An 18,353-nucleotide genomic window follows, 5' to 3' on the forward strand; every position below is an offset into this window, starting at 1 on the left:
CTTATTGTCCCAATCATCAGGTTATCATTAGAATGAGCAGCGTCAGCTGCTCTTTGTAAACCAATGCCTCCCTGACAATGTGCAGTAAGCTGGCTCTATGCTCCCCAGCTTCATCGGCGCACTGTATATGCCAAGGGAGGCAGCGGTGACACGGACACAGCCAGCGATGAGTTTTGCAGAGTTGGGGGTAACAGTTGGCTGTGCCCTATGTCACCGCTGTCTCCTTGGGCTTGTGCAGTGTGCCAATGAAGCTGGGGTACCTTGCATTGTCAGGGAGGCTAAGATTTGCAAATAGATGGAAGTGATGCCACTCTAGCCAATCAGGTTACTCTCACCCACTGGGGCATGATAACATGATTAGTGGGACAATCACTGCAAGAAAAGCAACACCCCCACGACTAGTCACCCACTAATTAGCATACCCCTGGCCAAATTCTAAAAATGATTTTAGGGAAATTTACTAAGCAAGAAGCCACCAAAAGAGGCACGTTTGAATCTGCATAAAGAGTTGAATAAAGACATGGGGGGCGGTTTAGGGGACATGGGGAAGCAGTCAAGTTCCCTTCAATACAGGCGAAGGCAAGTAAATTGACTGGGGAAAGCATGAACTTCAAAGCCATTTACATGCAATTTCTTACAAGAGTGAAGACAAATCCTCCCAATAAGGTGATTTGTAAAGTTTCATAATTTCATTGATTATGGAAAGTTATAAAACATGAAACGGATTGCAGAAAAAAACATCAATTATTCCCATTATACCTGCTCACCCCCCCCACCCCCTTAGCACCTTTATTACTCAAATACTGGTTTCTAGAGTTGATCAGTTAAGATTGTTAACATGAAATCAGTTTCTTTATCCTTCTATGATAGTAGTTCTTGCTTTCATCCTGGACACACTAAATGGACTCAATGTAACATTACCTCATAGCCTTACTGCCCACGATGCAGAAATGAAGCAGAAATTTTCCTGAGCACTTCTGCATCTCCTTGGCAGAAAAACGCATGCGGCTTTTACATGCGTATTTGTCGCGTTTTTGCATGCGTATTTGCCATGCGTTTTTCCAATGCATTGTATAGGCAAATACGCATGCAGAAATGCACAAGAATTGGTCATGTCTGTATTTTTTCTGCAAGTAAAATCTGCACAGAAAAAATCCTGACCATGTGCACAGAACTTGCAGAATATCATAGGAGGTCATGGGATAAGGTATGCAATGCGTTTCTGAAGCGTTTACGCGCTGCAAATACTCACCAAAATACGCACCAAAAACGCATCGAGGGCACACAGCCTTAGATGTTAATATAATTTAATGGTCCATGGCCAAGTATGCATTGTTCTTCTCCCTGATAAGCTTTCTATATTTAGAGTGTATGCTTGTACATATGTAATATGTGTCTGGATATGTAATTTGAAAACTATTATCAACTGTTTACAATTTTCCAATAAAAACAGATTTGATGAAGAAAATAAAAAAAATTACGTAGTTAATCTTTAAAAATCTTATTCAACAATAAGTAATTCCCCGATGACATTTCCTTTAACATAAAATGTATGTAGAATACTCATTCTGTTAACGTACCAGTCTTGTGCGTGGTTACTTGCTTCTTGAGGTGGAAGAGGACTTGCAAGTCTGGAAACCTGGATCCACACCGCATCATATAAATCTTTCTTCCGGGTATGGACAGTGCATGGAACAATTAGAGGCATCCCAAATAGGCTAGGGCGATTTTTTTGAGAAGACAGAAAATACAACTCTGTTCTCATCTAAAACCAAGGAACAGCAACAATAGGTAAGAATAATATTGATAGTGCGAGTGTGTGTGTGTGAATGAATATATATATATATATATATATATATATATATATATATTAGAAATTCATCTGGTTCAACTGATGGTCTATAAAAAGGTGTCTCATTACCAAGGTGCAACACAAGAAACATCTCATTATGGGTAAAACCAGTGAGCTGTCTCAAGACCTTCGCAACCTTATTATTTCAAAAACATAAAGACAGAATTGGTTGCAGGAAATTTTTTAAATTACTGAAGTTCCAGTGAGCACTGTGGGGGTCATAATTCAGAAGTGTTAAGAACATAATTTCACCATAAACCGACCAAGACCAGGTGCTTCCCCTAAGATTTCAGACATAGGACAGAAAATAATCATAAGAGTTGTCCAAGAGGCAAGAACTATCTGTGGAAAGCTACAGAAAGACCTGGAATCAGCAGGTACAATTGTTTCAAAGAAAACTATAAGTAATGCACTCAACCACCATGGCCTGTACGCTCATTTCGCAAGACTCCATTGCTGAAGAAAAGTTCAAGCACGTTTAAAGTTTGCTCAACAACATTTAGTCAAGCCTGTGAAATACTGGAAGAATATAGTCTGGTCAGAGGAGACCAAAATTGAACTTTTTGGAGTTCATAACACATAGCTTTTTGAAGGCCAAAAGGCATTGCATATTACCCCCAAAAACAACATTTCACAGTGAAGTGTGGAGGTGGGAACATCATGGTGTGGGGCTGTTTTTCAGCATACAGCACTGACAAACTTCATATTATTGAAGGGAGGATGAATGGACAAATGTACCGAGACATTCTTCAAAAAAAATCTGCTGCCATTTGCCAGGATGATGAAAATGAAGCGAGGGTGGACATTTCAGCAAGACAATGATCTCAAACACAGAGTCAAGGAAACTTGTCCACTACTATATAAAATGCCCCAATATATTTAAACGGTGGAGAGAAGTGTTTTTGTAAATACCTTCTGCTGTGCGTCTTGCCTGTGAGCAGGCCTATTGCTGATCGCTCACAGGCATCACGTGACCCCCGGCTGCAGCCGGCTCTGGCATCTGCTGATGTCACGTCAAGTTCCAGCTGCAGCCGCACGCATTACCAATGAATGCAGGAGAGGGAAAGCACGCGGTGGATCCTGGGCTATGACGCACGGGAAACCAAGCCCACAGCTCATCAATCAGCGAGGAGCGCGTCACTGAGTCACGCCCAGCTGCAGTCAGAACTGGACATGACATCAGCAGATGCTAGAGCCGGCTGCCGCTAACAGGCAAGACGCACAGCAGAAGGTATTTACAAAAACACTTCTCTCCACCGCTTAAATATATTCAGGCATTTTATATAGTAGTGGACAACCTCTTTTACGGATTTCAGAGAAAGAAAATATAGCTGCTAGAATAGCCCAGCCAATCACGTCACCTAAATCCAATAGAAAATTTATGGAAGGAAGTAAAGCTCAGAGTTCATAGAAGGAGTTCACAGAAGCTTTAGGATTTGAGGAGGATTTGTGTGGAAAAATGGGCCAGAATCACACCTGAGCAATGCATGAGACTAGTTTATCCATATAGGAGGCGTCTTGAAGCTGTCATAGCCAACAAAGTCTTTTTTACAAAGTATTAAATAAATTTCAGTAAGCGTGTGCAACATTTTTTTCCTGTGTCTCATTTCCCATTATTAGACATAATTTAATTTATGGACATCTAAGGTTTGATTTCTTTTCTTGGGTGGATTGGATGGGTTGTTACCAACATTTGGTGAGAATTTCATGTCAATTGCATCTTTAGAAATATATTTACTTAGAAAATTGGAGACATATTCAATAATTATTTCACCGGCTGTATATGTGTGTGTATGTACGCATCAAAAAACAAGGAGAAATACGGAGTCTTTAAAGGTATAAAAAGGTTAATTTTTTATTTTCTCATACAAAAAGTATATAAAAGAGGGGAGTGGGGGGAAGAGGGGGATATTTGTCATAAATCAGACATAATCAGACAAACAGGAAATGAGTGGCAATAACATATTCCATAAACTCCCTCAAAAGGTGCATGTGATGAGGTGTACTCACACATTGTGAGTACAAGTGGTTTGGCAGGTAAGCCCCAGGTATACAATCATCAAGTACAATATAAAGATTATCAGTAGTGCATAATATTATATAAATAAGGCTTCCTTACCACCACTGAAGAATCAGCTATAGCCAAGTTTGAGGGAGGAAAAAGTGGTTGTTTATAGTGCAGGATTGCGCCTCGACGCGCGTTTCGCCGCCAGGAGACCGGCTTTCTCAAGAGGCGATAAGGAAATAAGGAAAAGGACCTGATTTTATGTAAATCGGCTGGTCATGTGACCACCGCATGGATGAGTCACGTGGTCATAATGGAAACTGCCCAGCAGGTGTATTACAGCGCATGCGCCGGGGACCCGCTCTGATTGCCACGCGCCCGCCGGCCGTCAAACATGCCACGCATGCGCAGAGCCCGCCGAAGGAGGGCCCCAGGAACACGGGGCGGGCCTTTAGACAGCCAGGAGCGCACACGGCCAGGTGAGCCCCCAGCGCACGCGCACCTCACCTAAGGAGAAGTAATGATGGATCAACAGATACCGCCACAGTGAAAACAAAGTAAGTATATAACAGACATAGCAGGAAAAAGGTCTTTCATGTGCTCATTAAATGTGGTCTTTAAGAAATAAGAGGTGGTTATTGTCCAGCCGTGATCCAGAGGTGATGATATGAAGGATAAACCACGAATATTAGTGGCAGCAAGGAAGTAGTAGGAAGGAGAAAGAGGTCCAATATCGGATTAGACCCTATATAGATAAAATAACAGAACAAAACAATTAAAAACAATGCAAGTAGTACTTAAATAAAGAAATATTAGAAAAGGTGATCCTAAATGCACAGGTAGCGCCTTACAGATAGCAAGAATGTCACAGAGGGGGTAGGAATCAAAATACAGGACAGTAGTTTCATACAGTCCTAGGCAAAATTTAATTATTTACAAAAAAGAGGAAAAGCTGAGGGATTCATTCAATACCCGGGGGGTCAGTGTGTCCAAGGTGGTAATCCACCAGGTCTCCTTCTGTGCCAGGATTTTTTTGGCATTACCACCACGGGCACCCAAGTGAAGTACATCGATACCCTGAAAACATAGTGACTTCGGATCAGAGTTATGTGCAGTCAAAAAATGACGGGGCAAGGTCTTCAAATCACGTATGTCTGCCACTGTCCGAGCCGCAGCAATGTCCACACACATGCTCGCGCACCCGTACTCTAAATTCCCTGGTGGTTAGATCAATATAGATTAAATTACACCCACAGGTGGCGTAGTAAATAGTGTTTAAAGTGCCACAAGAAATGTGGTGTTCAATGTTGAATTGGCGGGTGCCATCAGAGGTTGAGAAAGTACTACAGCATGGGACATTGCTGCAGGCCAGACAGTGACCACAGGGAAAGGAACCACGAACAGGAGGTCCCCGAATCCCAAATGGATTTATGGGCTGGGGGACGTAGCGACTATTGACTAGCAAATCTCCCAGATTTTTTGCCTGTCTTGCAGTCATAAGTGGACAGTCACCAAGGGTGGCACGCAGGGAGGGCTCAGTACTGAGGACATTTCAGTGTTTTGAAAGGATTGTCCGGATGGTACTCCATTCATGATTAAATGTGGAGATGTAAAATACTTTGTCACACCTATCCCCGTATTTGCTTAGTTGTCCATATAGAAGGGAACTACGGGGTGTGTGCCGTGCCCTCTCATAGCCACGTCTGATGCTGCGTCCACTATATCCGCGTTGCTTGAATCTGTTAGTAAGGACAATAGCTTGTTTTTCAAATCGGTCAGGAGTGGAGCAGATCCGCCTCACCCTCAAACTGTCCGACCCGGACGGCCCCAATCGTTGACCAGTTATGGGCCGAACTCGCGTGGATCAGGGAATTCACTGCCGTCGGTTTCCTGAAGACATTGGTCTGGAGGGTCGAACTGGAGTCTACCTCCAGAGCACTGTCCACCGACTGTCCACTTATGACTGCAAGTCAATAGTCACTACATCCCCCAGCCCATAAATCCATTTGGGACTCGAGGACCTGTTAGAGGTTCCTTTCCCTGTGGTCACTGTCTGGCCTGCAGAAATGTCCCGCGCCGTAGTACTTTCTCAACCTCTGATGGCACCCGCCAATTCAACATTAAACACCACATTTCTTGTGACACTTCAAACATTATTTACTACGCCACCTGTGGGTGTAATTTAATCTATATTGGTCTAACCACCAGGGAATTACGGGTGCGCGAGCATGTGCGGGACATTGCTGCGACTCGAACAGTGGCAGACATACGTGATTTGAAGACCTTGCCTTGTCATTTTTTGACTGCACATAACTCTGATCCGAAGTCGCAACGTTTTCGGGGTATCGATTTACTTCACTTGGGTGCCCGTGGTGGTAATGGCAAAAAACTCCTGGCACAGAAGGAGACCAGGTGGATTACCACCTTGGACACAATGACCCCCTGGGGATTGAATGAATCCCTCAGTTTTTCCTCTTTTTTATAAATAATTTAATTTTGCCTAGGACCGTATGAAACTACTGTCCAGTATTTTGATTCCTACCCCCTCTATGTGACATTCTTGCTATCTGTAATGCGCTACCTGTGCATTTAGGATCACCTTTTCTAATATATCTTTATTTAAGGACTTCTTGCATTGTTTTTAATCGTTTTGTTCCTTTATTTTATCTATATAGGGTCTAATCCGGTAATGGACCTCTTTCTCCTTCCTACTATTTCCTCGCTGCCACTAATGTTCGTGGTTTATCCTTCATTTCATCACCACTGGATCATGGCTGGACAATAACCACCGCTTACTCATTTCTTCAAGACCACATTTAATGAGCATATGAAAGACCTTTTTCCTGCTATGTTCCCGGGGGCCCACCTTTGGCGGGCTCTGCACATGCGCGCCGTGTTTGACGGCGGGCGCGTGGCAATCGGAGCGGGTCCCCGGCGCATGCGCCGTAATACATCTACTGGGCAGTTTCCATTATGACCACTTGACTCATCAATGCGGGGGTCACGTGACCAGCCGATTTACATAAAATCAGGTCCTTTTCCTTATTCCCTTATCACCTCTTGAGAAAGCCGGTCTCCTGGCGGCGAAACGCGCGGCGAGGCGCAATCCTGCACTATAAACAACCACTTTTTCCTCCCTCAAACTTGGCTGTAGCAGATTCTTCAGTGGTAGTAAGGAAGCCTTATTTATATAATATTATGCACTACTGATAAGCTTTACATTGTACTTGATGATTGTATACCTGGGGCTTACCTGCCAAACCAGTTGTACTCAACGTGAGAGTACCTCATCACATGCACCTTTTGAGGGAGTTTATGGAATATGTTATTGCCACTCATTTCCTGTTTGTCTGATTATGTCTGATTTATGACAAATATCCCCCTCTTCCACCCACTCCCCTCTTTTATATACTTTTTTGTATGTGAAAATCAAAAAATAACCTTTTTATACCTTTAAAGACTCCGTATTTCTCCTTGTTTTTTGATGCTCTGTTAGGAGTTGTTGTTTATCAGCAGCCTACAGGGGCACAGCTGCTATTTTGATTATGCCATTGGCCTCTTGCTTATTATGTATGTATGCATATATAAATACAGTGGGGAAAATAAGTATTTGATACACTGCCGAATTTGCAAGTTTTCCCACCTACAAAGAATGGAGAGGTCTGTAATTTTTATCTTAGGTAAAGTTCAACTGTGAGATACAATCTTATAAAAAATCCAGAAAATCGCATTGTATGATTTTTACAGAATTTATTTGCATTTATTGCATGAAATAAGTATTTGATACAATAGAAAAACAGAATGTAATATTTGGTACAGAAACCTTTGTTTGGAATTACAGAGGTCAGACGTTTCCTGTAATTCTTGACCAAGTTTGCAAACAATGCAGCTGGGATTTTGGCCCACTCCTCCATACAGATCTTTTAGGTTTGGGGCGGTCGCTGGGTAACATTTAGTTTCTGCTCCCTACAAAGATTTTCTATTGGGTTCAGGTCTGGAGACTGGCTAGGCCACTCCAGGACCCTGAAATGCTTCTTACAGAGCCACTCAGTATCCCTGGCTATGTGTCTCGGGTCATTGTCATGCAGGAAGACCCAGCCACGACCCATCTTCAATGCTCTTACTGAGGGAAGGAGGTTGTTGGCCAAAATCTCGCGATACATGACCCCATCCATCCTCCCTTCAATAAGATGTAGTTGTCCTGTCTCCTTTGTAAAAAAGTACCTCCAAAGTATGATGTCTCCCACACCATGATTCATGGTTGGGGCGGTGTTCTTGGGGTTGTACTCATCCTTCTTCCTCCAAACATGGCGAGTGGAGTTAATACTAAAAAGTTCTATTTTGGGCTCATCTGACCACATGACCTTCTCACATGATTCCTCTGGATCATTCACATGGTCATAAGCGAACTTCAAACAGGCTGGGACATGTTCCGGCATGAGCAGGGGGACCTTGCGTTCCATGCAGGATTTTAACCCATGACAGTGTAGAGTGTTACGAACGTAAATGTTTGAGACTGTGGTCCCAGCTCTCTTCAGGTCATTGACCAGGACCTCCCGTGTAGTTCTGGGCTGATTCCTGACCTCTCTCAGAATCATCCTTACCCCAGGAGGCAATATCTTGCATTGAGCCCCAGACCGAGAGAGATTGACAGTCATCTTATGTTTCTTCCATAATAATTGTGCCAACAGTTGTTGCCTTCTCACCAAGCTGCTCGCCTTTTTTCCTGTAGACAATCCCAGCCTTGTGCATGTCTTTAATTTTGTCCTTGGTGTCCTTAGACAGCTCTTTGGTCTTGGCCATGGTGGAGAGGTTGGAGTATGATTGATTGTGTGTGTGGACAGGTGTATTTTATATAGTTAACGAGCTAAAACAGGTGTAATTAATACAGGTAATGACTGCAGAGTAGGAAGGCTCTTTAACCGATTCCCGACCGCCCACTGTAGATAAACGTCCGCGCTGCCTGGGCTCTGTGCAGCACCGACGTTTAAAAACGGTGGGTGGTCTCGCAGTGCTCAGGACCCCCAGGGTCCTGCAAGCACTGCGATTCCGGTGCAGAGCGTTAGCTCTGACAGGGTACATCATCGGGACCTGATTAGATCAGGTCCCAGTGATGTTAACCCTTTGCTGTCTTCTATATGCTGCGATCTATAGTGATCACGGCATATAGGAGACAGCAGGAAGAGAGGGGGTCGTCTTACTTACCTCCGAAGACCTCCGTTTCGTTTGAGGACCTGGGGTTGCTATGGCAGCTGGAGGTCACATGACCGCCTCCAGCTCTGCCATATATGGTGTCCTTCCTGTCTGGCTTCAGCCTGTATGTAGCTGATGCCAGACAGGAAACTGACTGAAACAGTCAGTGAAGATCTCATGTAATGTAATATATGTCTATTACATTACATGAGATCAGTGATCAGAAAAATAAAAATTAATGTCCCATACAGGGACTAAGTAAAAATGTAAAAAAAAAGTAAAAAAAAAGTTTTTAAACTATTAAAAAAAAAAATCACAAAATAAATAAAAATAAATAAATAAAATATTAAACCAATAAATCTGTATATTATTACAAAACCAAAAAAAGTACACATATTTGGTATCGCCGCATCCGAAACAACCCGAGCTATAAAACTGTCACACTAATTAACTCCTTCTGTGCACACCGTAATAAAAATAAATAAAAAACGGAGCAAAAAAATATGCTTTTTCATCATATCGCCAAACAAAAAGTGGAAAAAAATGCGATCAAAAAGCAGAATAGAAATAAAAATGGTACCACTGAAAACTTCATCTTGTTCCGCAAAAAAAAGCCGCCATACAGCTCCATCAGCCGAAAAATAAAAAAGTTATAGCGCTCAGAATAAAGCAATGCAAAAAAAATATTTTTTTTCTATAAAATTGTTTTATTGTGTAAAAGCGCCAAAACATAAAAAAAATACAGTAAGTGTAGTATCGCTGTAAACGTACTGACCCGAAGAATAACGCTGCCTGATCACTTTTACCACACGCAGAACGGCATAAAAAAAAACTCAAAAAACAATTCCTGAATTGGTTTTTGTTAACTTTACCTCCCAAAAAACGGAATAGAAAGCGATCAAAAAATGTCACGTACCCAAAAATGGTTCCAATAAAAATGTCAACTCGTCCCGCAAAAAACAAGCCGTCACATGACTCTATCGGCCGAAATATGGAAAAATTATAGCTCTCAAAATATGGTGATGCAAGAACTAGATTTTGCAAAAAAAGCGTATTTTAGTGTGTGACAGCTGTCAGTCATAAAAACCCGATATAAATCTGGTATCTCTGTAATCGCACCGACCCGAAGAATAAAGTAATCTAATCAGTTATATCACACTAGGAACGGCATAAAAAATAAATAAAACAAATATTATTCACCTGCTACTGATTTGTTTATTATGTCTCCCAAAGATCCCAGTAAGGCTCTGCTCACATTTATCCTGTGCTCTGCGCTGAGCACTTACACCAGAGTTTCCGTGTAAATCTCTGAAATACGTGATTCAGCCAGAACCCATGATGGAAGATTCCCTGTAATGAGGCAGATATAGGCCACTGTGGACGCCGTCTAGCCTGGGATCCCACGGTGTCATTTGTTTTAGGCGTGCATAAAAGTGCGGTTGGCCACAGTTTTGTGCACTTCTGAAAAAAAGGACACCACTAAACAGAGGCCAGACGGAGTCCAGAGTAACTCTGCTGCCTCATTATAGTGAATTGATCCTGCAGGGGTTTCATCTGAATTACATCACTTGGAAATTTAGATGGAAACCCCGATGTAAGTGCTCAGCCTAGAGCGCCGGATAAATGTTACGTAAAATGTTCCCAATAAAAGCTTCAACTCAGTCCTCAAAAAAAGCAAGTCCCCACTCAGGTCCATCATCTGTTAAAAATATAAGGGACTTCCAAGTTACTGGTAGCAGAAAGGCTCTGGAAAAGCAAAATGGTCCTTGCCCCCCAAAAGAAATTCAGAAAATTTTGTGCTCCCAAATCCAAATGCCTATTCTACAATAATTTGTTCTCCAATTGTCAAATAGCACTCCTTCCCCCTCAAATCTCACCGTATGGCTAAGTGGTACGATACAGCCACATATGGGGTATTAACACTTTTAGAAGAAATTGTGTGACACATTTCGGCACCATTTTTACCCATTGCCCTGTGTGAAAATGTAAAATCGGAGGGTAAAACATTTTTTTGTGGTAAAAATATAATTATGCATTTTTCACTGCCCAATGGTATAAATTTAAAAATTAAAAAATGCTCACTACTTCCCTAGATGAATTCCTTGAGAGGTGTAGTTTACAAAATGGGGTCACTTGTGGGGGTTTCTGCTGTTTTGGCATGTCAGCGACTCTTCAAATGTGACATGGTGTCTGCTGCCTATCCCACCCAACATAGCGCTCCTTTCTCTTGCGGACCCTCCCGTACACCAAAGCAGTGGTTTTCCCCCACATATGGGGTATCGGCATGTTCAGGAGAAATTGCACAACAAATTTCATGGTGCAATTTATCCTGTTACCCTTATGATAATGCAAAATTAGGGAATGAAAAACATATTTTATGGGAAAAATGTGAAAATTTTATTTTTACGCCTCAATATTATAAACTTCTGTGAAGCAGCTGGGGGTGCAAGGTGCTCACCACACATCTAGATAAGTTCCCTAAGGAGTATAGTTTCCAAAATGGTGGCACTTGTGGGGGGTTACCACTGTTTAGGTACATTAGGGGCTCCCCAAATGTGACATGGCGTCCGCTAATTATTCAAACAAATTTTACATTCAAAAAGTCAAATGGCGCTCCTTTCCTTTCAAACCCTGCCATGTGCCCAAACAGTAATTTGCCTCCACATATGGGGTATCGGCGTGTTCAGGAGAAATTGCACAACAAATTTCATGGTGCAATTTATCCTGTTACCCTTATAATAATACAAAATTAGGGAATGAAAAACATTTTTTGAGGGAAAAATGTTAAAATTTTATTTTTACGGCTCAATATTATAAACTTCTGTGAAGCAGCTGGGGGTGCAAGGTGCTCACCACACATCTAGATAAGTTCCCTAAGGGGTCTAGTTTCCAAAATGGTGGCACTTGTGGGGGGTTTCCACTGTTTAGGCACATCAGGAGCTCTCCAAACGCAACATAGCGTCTGCTAATTATTCAGTCAAATTTTACATTCAAAAAGTCTAATGGCGCTCCTTCCCTTCCGAACCCTGCCGTGCGCCCAAACAGTGGTTTTCCCTCACATATGGGGTATCAGCACGCTCAAGAGAAATTGCACAAAAAAATTTGGGGTCCATTTTTTCATGTTACCCCTGTGAAAATAAAAAAAATTGGGTCTAAAGTAACATTTTTGTGAAAAAAGTTAAATGTTAATTTTTTTCTTCCACATTCCAAAAATTCCTGTGAAGCACCTGAAGGGTTAATAAAGTTTTTGAATGTGGTTTTGAGCACCTTGAGGGGTGCAGTTTTTAGAATGGTGTCACTTTTGGGTATTTTCTGTCATAAAGACCCCTCAAAGTGACTTCAAATATGATGTGGTCCCTAAAAAAATGTTTTTGTAAATTTTGTTGGAAAAATGAGAAATCGCTGGTCAACTTTTAACCCTTATAGCTCCCTAACAAAAAAAAATTTTGGTTCCAAAATTGTGCTGATGTAAAGTAGACATGTGGGAAATGTTATTTATTAACTATTTTGTGTGAAATATCTCTCTGATTTAAGGGCATGAAAATTCAAAGTTTGAAAATTGCAAAATTTTCAAAATTTTCGCCAAATTTCTGATTTTTTCACAAATAAACACAAGTTATATCGAAGAAATTTTACCACTATCATGAAGTACAATATGTCACGAAAAAACAATCTCAGAATCAGGGGAATACGTTGAAGCGTTCCAGAGTAATTACTTCATAAAGTTACAGTGGTCAGAATTGAAAAAATTGGCCCGGTCACGAAGGCAAAAACAGGCTCTGGCGCGAAGTGGTTAAAGAAAAACTAACAAGTCTGTGAGAGCCAGAATTCTTGCTGGTTGGTAGGTGAGCAAATACTTCTTTCATGCAATAAAATGCAATTTAATTATTTAAAAATCATACAATGTGATTTTCTGTTTTTTTTTATGTTTAGATTCTGTCTCCCACATTTGAAGTGAACCTACGATAAAAACTACAGACATCTCCATTCTTTGTTAGGTATATGTATACACACACACACACACACATACATACAGTACAGACCAATAGTTTGGACACACCTTCTCATTTAAAGATTTTTCTGTATTTTCATGACTATGAAAATTGTACATTCACACTGAAGGCATCAAAACTATGAATTAACACATGTGGAATTATATACTTAACAAAAAAGTGTGAAACAACTGAAAATATGTCATATATTCTAGGTTCTTCAAAGTAGCCACCTTTTGCTTTGATGACTGCTTTGCACACTCTTGGCATTCTCTTGATGAGCTTCAAGTGGTAGTCACCGGAAATGGTTTTCACTTCACAGGTGTGCCCTGTCAGGTTTAATAAGTGGGATTTCTTGTCTTATAAATGGGGTTGGGACCATCAGTTGTGTTGTGCAGAAGTCTGGTGGATACACAGCTAATAGTCCTACTGAATAGACTGTTAGAATTTGTATTATGGCAAGAAAAAAGCAGCTAAGTAAAGAAAAACGAGTGGCCATCATTACTTTAAGAAATGAAGGTCAGTCAGTCCGAAAAATTGGGAAACTTTGAAAGTGTCCCCAAGTGCAGTTGCAAAAACCTTCAAGCGCTACAAAGAAACTGGCTCACATGAGCACCGCCCCAGGAAAGGAAGACCAAGAGTCATCTCTGCTTCTGAGGATAAGTTTATCTGAGTCACCAGCCTCAGAAATCGCAGGTTAACAGCAGCTCAGATTAGAGACCAGGTCAATGCCACACAGAGTTTTAGCAGAAGACACATCTCTACAACAACTGTTAAGAGGAGACTTTGTGCAGCAGGCCTTCATGGTAAAATAGCTGCTAGGAAACCACTGCTAAGGACAGGCAACAAGCAGAAGAGACTTGTTTGGGCTAAAGAACACAAGGAATGGACATTAGACCAGTGGAAATCTGTGCTTTGGTCTGATGAGTCCAAATTTGAGATCTTTGGTTCCAACCACCGTGTCTTTGTGAGACGCAGAAAAGGTGAACGGATGGACTCTACATGCCTGGTTCCCACCATGAAGCATGGAGGAGGAGGTGTGATGGTGTGGGGGTGCTTTGCTGGTGACTCTGTTGGGGATTTATTCAAAATTGAAGGCATACTGAACCAGCATGGCTACCACAGTATCTTGCAGCGGCATGCTATTCCATCCAGTTTGCGTTTAGTTGGACCATCATTTATTTTTCAACAGGACAATGACCCCAAACACACCTCCAGGCTGTGTAAGGGCTATTTGACCAAGAAGGAGAGTGATGGGGTGCTTCGCCAGATGACCTGGCCTCCACAGTCACCAGACCTGAACCCAATCGAGATGGTTTGGGGTGAGCTGGACCGCAGAGTGAAGGCAAAAGGGCCAACAAGTGCTAAGCATCTCTGGGAACTCCTTGAAAATTGTTGGAAGACCATTTCCGGTGACTACCTCTTGAAGCTGATCAAGAGAATGCCAAGAGTGTACAAAGCAGTCATCAAAGCAAAAGGTGGCTACTTTGAAGAACCTAGAATATAAGACATATTTTCAGTTGTTTCACACTTTTTTGTTAAGTATATAATTCCACATGTGTTAATTCATAGTTTTGATGCCTTCAGTGTGAATGTACAATTTTCAGTCATGAAAATACAGAAAAATCTTTAAATGAGAAGGTGTGTCCAAACTTTTGGTCTGAACTGTGTGTGTGTGTGTATATATATATATATATATATATATATATATATATATATATCATGCATACACAGTACAGACCAAAAGTTTGGACACACCGTATCATTTAAAGATTTTTCTGTATTTTCATGACTTTGACCTTCATTTCTTAAAGTAATGATGGCCACTCGTTTTTCTTTACTTAGAATTTGTATTATGGCAATAAAAAAGCAGCTAACAGTCTATTCAGTAGTACTATCAGCTGTGTATCCACCTGACTTCTGCACAACACAACTGATGGTCCCAACCCCATTTATAAGGCAAGAAATCCCACTTATTAAACCTGACAGGGCACACCTGTGAAGTGAAAACCATTTCCGGTGACTACCTCTTGAAGCTCATCAAGAGAATGCCAAGAGTGTGCAAAGTAGTCATCAAAGCAAAAGGTGGCTACTTTGAAGAACCTAGAATATAAGACATATTTTCAGTTGTTTCACACTTTTTTGTTAAGTATATAATTCCACATGTGTTAATTCATAGTTTAGATGCCTTCAGTGTGAATATACAATTTTCAAAGTCATGAAAATACAGAAAAATCTTTAAATGAGGTGTGTCCAAACTTTTGGTCTGTACTGTATGTATATATAGAGATATATATATACACATACACACACACATACATACACTGCTCAAAAAAATAAGGGGAACACTCAAATAACACATCCTCTGAATGAATGAAATATTCTCATTGAATACTTTGTTCTGTACAAAGTTGAATGTGCTGACAACAAAATCACACAAAAACCATCAATGGAAATCAAATTTATTAACCAATGGAGGCCTGGATGTGGAGTCACCCCCAAAAGTAAAGTGGAAAAACACACTACAGGCTGATCCAACTTTGATGCAATGTCCTTAAAACAAGTCAAAATGAGGCTTAGTATTGTGTGTGGCCTCCACGTGCCTGTATGACCTCCCTATAACGCCTGGGCATGCTCCTGATGAGGTCGCGGGTGGTCTCCTGTGGGATCTCCTCCCAGACCGCGACTAAAGCATCTGCCAACTCCTGGACAGTCTGTGGTGCAACGTGACATTAGTGGATGGAGCGAGACATGATGTCCCAGATGTGCTCAATCGGATTCAGGTCTGGGGAACGGGCGGGCCAGTCCATAGCTTCAATGCCTTCATCTTGCAGGAACTGCTGACACACTCCAGCCACATGAGGTCTGGCATTGTCCTGCATTAGGAGGAACCCAGGGCCAACCGCACCAACATATGGTCTCACAAAGGGTCTGAGGAGCTCATCTCAGTAACTAATGGCAGTCAGGCTAACTCTGGTGAGCACATGGAGGGCTGTGCGGCCCTCCAAAGAAATGCCACCCCACACCATTACTGACCCACTGCCAAACCGGTCATGCTGAAGGATGTTGCAGGCAGCAGTCCCTCTCCACGGCGTCTCCAGACTCTGTCACGTCTGTCACATGTGCTCAGTGTGAACCTGCTTTCATCTGTGAAGAGCACAGGGCGCCAGTGGCGACTTTGCCAATCCTGGTGTTCTGTGGCAAATGCCAAGCGCCCTGCATGGTGTTGGGCTGTGAGCACAACCCCTATCTGTGGACGTCGGGCTTTCATACCACCCTCATGGAGTCAGTTTCTAACCGTTTGTGCAGACATCTGAACATTTGTGGCCTGCTGGAGGTCATTTTGCAGGGCTCTGGCAGTGCTCCTCCTGTTCCTCCTTGCACAAATGCAGAGGTAGCAGTCATGCTGCTGGGTTGTTGCCCTCCTACGGCCCCCTCCACGTCTCCTGGTGTACTGGCCTGTCTCCTGGTGGCGCCTCCAGCCTCTGGACACTACGCTGACAGACACAGTAAACCTTCTTGCCACAGCTCGCATTGATGTGCCACCTGGATAAGCTGCACTACCTGAGCAACTTCTGTGGGTTGTAGAGTCCGGCTCATGCTACCATGAGTGTGAAAGCACAGCCAACATTCAAAAGTGACCAAAACATCAGCCAGAAAGCATTGGTACTGAGATGTGGTCTGTGGTCCCCACCTGCAGAACCACTCCTTTATTGCGTATGTCTTGATAATTGCCAATAATTTCCATCTATTGTCTACTCCATTTGCACAACAGCATGTGAAATTGATTGTCAATCAGTGTTGCTTCCTAAGTGGGCAGTTTGACTTCACAGAAGTTTGATTTACTTGGAGTTATAGTCTGTTGTTTAAGTGTTCCTTTTATTTTTTTGAGCTACCGTTCAAAATGTTTTTTTTAAAAGAAAAGCACTTTTTTTTTCAGTGAAGCCAACATTAAATGAATCAGAGATACCACATTAACAATGTAAACAATGTATAGAGTGTAAATGACTATTCTAGCTGCAAACGTCTTGTTTTTATTGCAGTATCTACATAGGTGTATAGAGGCCCATTTCCAACAACCACCACTCGAGTGTTTTAATGGTACATTGTGTTTGCTAACTGTGTAAGAAGGCTAATGGATGTTTAGAAAAACCTTGCACAAGTATGTTAGCCAGCTGAAAACGGTTTGGCTGATTTGAGAAGCTATAAAATTGACCTTCCTTTGAGCTAGTTGAGAATCTGGAGCATTACATTTGTTTGTTCTATGAAACTCTCAAAATGGCCAGAAAAAGAGAACTTTCATGTGAAACTCGACAGTCTATTCTTGTTCTTAGAAATGAAGGCTATTCCATGCGAGAAATTGCCAAGAAACTGAAGATTTCCTACAACGTTGTGTACTACTCCCTTACAGAGGAGAGCACAAACAGGCTCTAACCAGAGTAGAAAGAGAAGTGGGAGGCTCCGCTGCACAACTGAGCAACAAGACAAGTACATTAGAGTCTCTAGTTTGAAAAATCGACGTCTCACAGCTCCTCAACTGGCAGCTTCATTAAATAGTACACGCAAAACACCAGTGTCAACGTCTACAGTGAAGAGGCGACTCCGCGATGCAGGCTTTCAGGGAAAAGTGGCAAAAAAAAGCCATATCTGAGACTGGCTAATAAAAGGAAAAGATTAATATGGGCAAAAGAACACGGACATTGGACAGAGGAAGACTGAAAAAAAGTTTTATGGACAGACGAATCAAAGTTTGAGGTGTTTGGATCACACAGAAGAACATTTGTGAGATGCAGAACAACTGAAAAGATGCTGGAAGAATGCCTGTCACCATCTGTCAAGCATGGTGGAGGTAATGTGATGGTCTGGGGTTGCTTTGGTGCTGGTAAAGTGGGAGATTTGTACAAGGTAAATGGGATTTTGAATAAGGAAGGCTATCACTCCATTTTGCAACGCCATGCCATACCCTGTGGACAGCGCTTGATTGGAGCCAATTTCATCCTACAACAGGACAATGACCCAAAGCACACCTCCAAATTATGCATGAACTATTTAGGGAAGAAGCAGGCAGCTGGTATTCTATCTGTAATGGAGTGGCCAGCGCAGTCCCCAGATCTCAACCCCATTGAGCTGTTGTGGGAGCAGCTTGACTGTATGGTATGCAAAAAGTGCCCATCATGCCAATCCAACTTGTGGGAGGGGCTTCAGGAAGCATGGGGGGAAATTTCTCAAGATTACCTCAGCAAATTAACACCTAGAATGCCAAAGGTCTCCAATGCTGTAATTGCTGCAAAGGGAGCATTCTTTGACGAAA

General features: G+C 42.1%; 1 protein-coding gene across 3 annotated transcripts in view; it reads right to left on the reverse strand.

Moving 5' to 3' along the window:
• Positions 1-18,353, reverse strand: part of USP32 (ubiquitin specific peptidase 32) — a 257,900-nt gene that overhangs the window by 18,660 nt on the left and 220,887 nt on the right. For all 3 annotated transcript variants that reach the window (XM_073665478.1, XM_073665477.1, XM_073665479.1), the window contains one exon: positions 1,581-1,765. In XM_073665478.1, coding sequence (XP_073521579.1) covers positions 1,581-1,765 — 185 coding nt within the window. The remainder of the gene's footprint in view (positions 1-1,580; positions 1,766-18,353) is intronic.

The sequence above is a fragment of the Phyllobates terribilis genome, unplaced genomic scaffold, assembly GCF_046119375.1.
Source record: "Phyllobates terribilis strain yellow unplaced genomic scaffold, ASM4611937v1 Scaffold_2__4_contigs__length_985480577, whole genome shotgun sequence".
Classification (NCBI taxonomy): Eukaryota; Metazoa; Chordata; class Amphibia; order Anura; family Dendrobatidae; genus Phyllobates; species Phyllobates terribilis.